The sequence below is a fragment of the Felis catus genome, chromosome X (genome assembly GCF_018350175.1).
Source record: "Felis catus isolate Fca126 chromosome X, F.catus_Fca126_mat1.0, whole genome shotgun sequence".
Classification (NCBI taxonomy): Eukaryota; Metazoa; Chordata; class Mammalia; order Carnivora; family Felidae; genus Felis; species Felis catus.
In genome coordinates this window covers 81,756,656-81,759,961 of record NC_058386.1, presented here as the reverse complement: position 1 = coordinate 81,759,961, position 3,306 = coordinate 81,756,656, and the positions used below count along the sequence as shown (strand labels likewise).

Below are 3,306 nucleotides of genomic sequence, written 5' to 3'. Positions count from 1 at the left end.
GGAGTGGAGAGCCTGAAAGAGTCTCCATCTAAGCCAGTGGTTCTCAAACTTCAGCGTGCAAAGGAATCACCAGGGGATCTTGCTAAAATGAAGATTCTAACTCAGTAGGTCTGAGGGAGGTCCTGAGATTCTGCATTTCTTTTTTTAAGCTTATTTATTTATTTTGAGAGAGAGAGAGAGAAAAAACATGCACAATCAAGGGAAGGGCAGAGAGAGAGGGAGAGAGAGAGAATCCCAAGCAGCCTCCGTACTGTTGGTGTGGAGCCCAATGTGGGGCTTGAAATCATGAACCATGAGGTCATGACCTGAACCCAAATCAAGAGTCAGACACTTAACTGACTGAGTCACCCAGGCACCCCGTGATAGTTTGCATTTCTAATTAACTCTCAGGTGATACTGATGCAGCTGGTCTATACACAACATGTTCATGAATAAGGACCTAAAAATTAAATATGTTTAAGGGTCTGCTGAATTGCTCATGTGGGGCCTGACAAGTTTCCTGGGAGAGAATTCAACCTAGGAAAGAGAGTTTGCAGATATTAATCTGTAAGAATAGCACAGCTTTTATCATACAGATATATTTTTTTCCTGGTCTAGCTTGCGATATCTGAATTTGATGAGGATATTCATGTATGCAAAAACACACAAACTAAAAATACACATAAATGGTCATTTTGCTAAAAAATAACAGATATTAGAGTCCCAAGTAGCACTAGCATTCAGCTGCTAACAGGTAACTGAATAATTGTAATTCAAGTGGGAAAAAGCCCATCCACACTTCTATAAGGGTCAAGGGTGGGTGGGCATTTGTTCTAGAGAAATTGATAGGGTTTTGGCACCTTAAGGCCTCCTCCTCATTAGACAGTATCAGTAATGAGTACAGTACCCAGGAGAAAGGGCACAGAGCTCAGCGGACATGGAAGTATCCAGGAGACAATTGCATTCATGTTCTAGCTGCCTAGACTTGTTACCAGGCACAAGTGAGACCTCCCTCAGTACTGCTCCAAGTGTCTGATTCCATTCACATACCTGTTCTTGCATGGGAATGGTGTGGGAGCCATTTGTCCCTTAAGTATCTGGTAGAGGCTGGGTGACAACACAGCTCACATCCTCAGTACCTCATCTGATCCACTTGGCAGGCCCATGAAGCAAGTAATATCCCCATATCACAAATGACAACACTGACCCTTACAGAAATGGGTCTAACTGCCAGGTGGATTCCTCTAGCTATTAGTCCCAGAAAATGGGAGTTTTACCTATTATCGTATGTTCTAACAACAGGAATTTTAAGTATCTTCACTGCCCTCTTAAACTCATTAAACAGTTCAATCATGTATTATTTTCTGGTTTTAGTTATTTTTTAATTATGAAAAACATAATTCATATATCCTTTAGGAAAAAGAGACGAGTGAACAAATAAAAAGAATCACACATGGTGGGAGCCATAGGATGGTACAGGACTCAGGAGGAGCAGCGGTGATCACTGACATGGTTACAACTAGGGAAAGACATGGGGATGGGCATGCACACAGGGGAATGGCACAGAGGTACCTAACCAAACCATGATGTGGTTGAACTCATTTTTGAGTAAAGGTGAGGCCTACTTTGACTACCATACAGGAAAAAATATTGTCTACTTTTTAGTGTAACACACTTTCAGAGTCTTCTCTGTGAACAAATGCATTATGCCAATATATTTTTACAAAAATGGGCTGATACTGTATATATGGTTCTGCAAATGGTTTTATCTTTATTGTTATTTTACAATGTACCATGAACATCTTTTCCATGCACATGGGTGAAAATCCCCTACTAAAAGACAGAGGGCACTGTAGTTGGATCAAAAGGCTGCTGGTAACCAAGAGTGACACCTAAAGCAAAGTATCAGCATAAGGTTAAAGCACATAGCCTGGCAAATGCCTTCCAGGAAAAGCAGGATCAGCAATATTCTCATTAGAGAAATCAGAAATGAACGCCAAAGACATTAAAGATATGGGATATCATGTAAGCCCCTTTGGCCCCTACCTCCGCCCCTCATTCCCCTGACACCCCGTTGCCCCCTTGGGGCAAAGGGATCCTGTACATCTCTTTGCATCCAATGAAAACCACCCATTTTCTGTTTTTTCCTTAGCTCTTCCTGAGCCCTTGACACATCTCCACATTCTCTCATCATCTCCTCACTGCCCAAGTGCCTTTCCTGAAAGTCCTCCTGATAGTCCTTGGGGGAATCGTCTGTCCCCCTGTCTGTTTTTCTTTTTGCTTTCCTAGGCACATAATCTTCAGCTGGGCGCTTTTCGGCAGCCCGCGACTCACTCTCAGCCTTTGCCAGGGATTCTGGCTTGCCCTCACTGTGTGGTTTTCCCTCATTTTCAGACTTGCCCTGCTTTTCTTGCTTTCCCTCATCTTCTGGTTGTCCCTCATCATCTGGCTGTCCCTCATTCTGGAGCTTTCCCTCATGCCCTGGCTTCCCCTCCACTTCCAGCTTTTCTTCCTCATCTGATTTTCCTTCATCTTCTGTATCTACTTCATCTTCTGGCTTTCCCTCGATTTCCAGCTTTCCTTCATTTTCATTGTAGAGTTTTTCCATGTTGAGATTTCCCCTTCTTTTCCTGTACTGGGGGGTGTGGTGAGGTGGTAAGGGGAAGAGAAGATAAAGAAGACAAGGGAGACTGAGGGCTTGGAGGTGGAATGCAGGTCCTGATAGTACTGGCATCTTTCCCCTTGGCTGGGTTCCTTTGACCTGGCCCAGCCCTCCAAGTGTGTCTTCTGCCCACCCTCTACCCCACAATTCATCCCACACTTGAGAGCCAACCATTTCCTTGGCAGGCCCTACCATCTTCTCTACCATCCTAAAGCGTGGTGGGGTGTGTGCAATATATGTGGTGGGGGATGGGCAGTGGGGCTCTCAAATTCTGCCCAAGCTGTGCTTTCTACACCCTCCCCTCACTGTTTTTGTCCAGTGTCCCTCCCTCCTTTCACTCACCCGCAGGGATTCTGAACAGGTTCTTCCTATTTTTCTAGTCTTGCAGAGTGCTGGGACAGACACACAGACCTGCAGACAGACAGGAGACAGGGGCAGGGCGTCTCAGCAATTTGCTCTCAGCAAATTGATGTTTCTTTCCTAAATCTGGGCCCTCCTCATGCAACATTTCCCTCACTTACCTCCCCCGCATCCCAGCCGCCATTACTTTCCAGGCCTCAGGCTCCAGACCAGGATGCTGTCCAAACTGTTTGGATCTCTGTGACCCCCTCCCCTGCAGACAAGCCGCCCGCCCTCACCCTCTTTTTGCGGAGGTCAATATTTCC

General features: G+C 45.3%; 1 protein-coding gene across 1 annotated transcript; it reads right to left on the bottom strand.

Moving 5' to 3' along the window:
* Positions 1-1,725: 1,725 nt before the first annotated feature.
* Positions 1,726-2,587, bottom strand: TCEAL6 (transcription elongation factor A like 6). The gene is given in 2 exon segments (XM_023249181.2): positions 1,726-2,064; positions 2,066-2,587. Coding segments are annotated over 2 exon segments (552 nt in total). The 3' UTR covers positions 1,726-2,034.
* Positions 2,588-3,306: the final 719 nt, after the last annotated feature.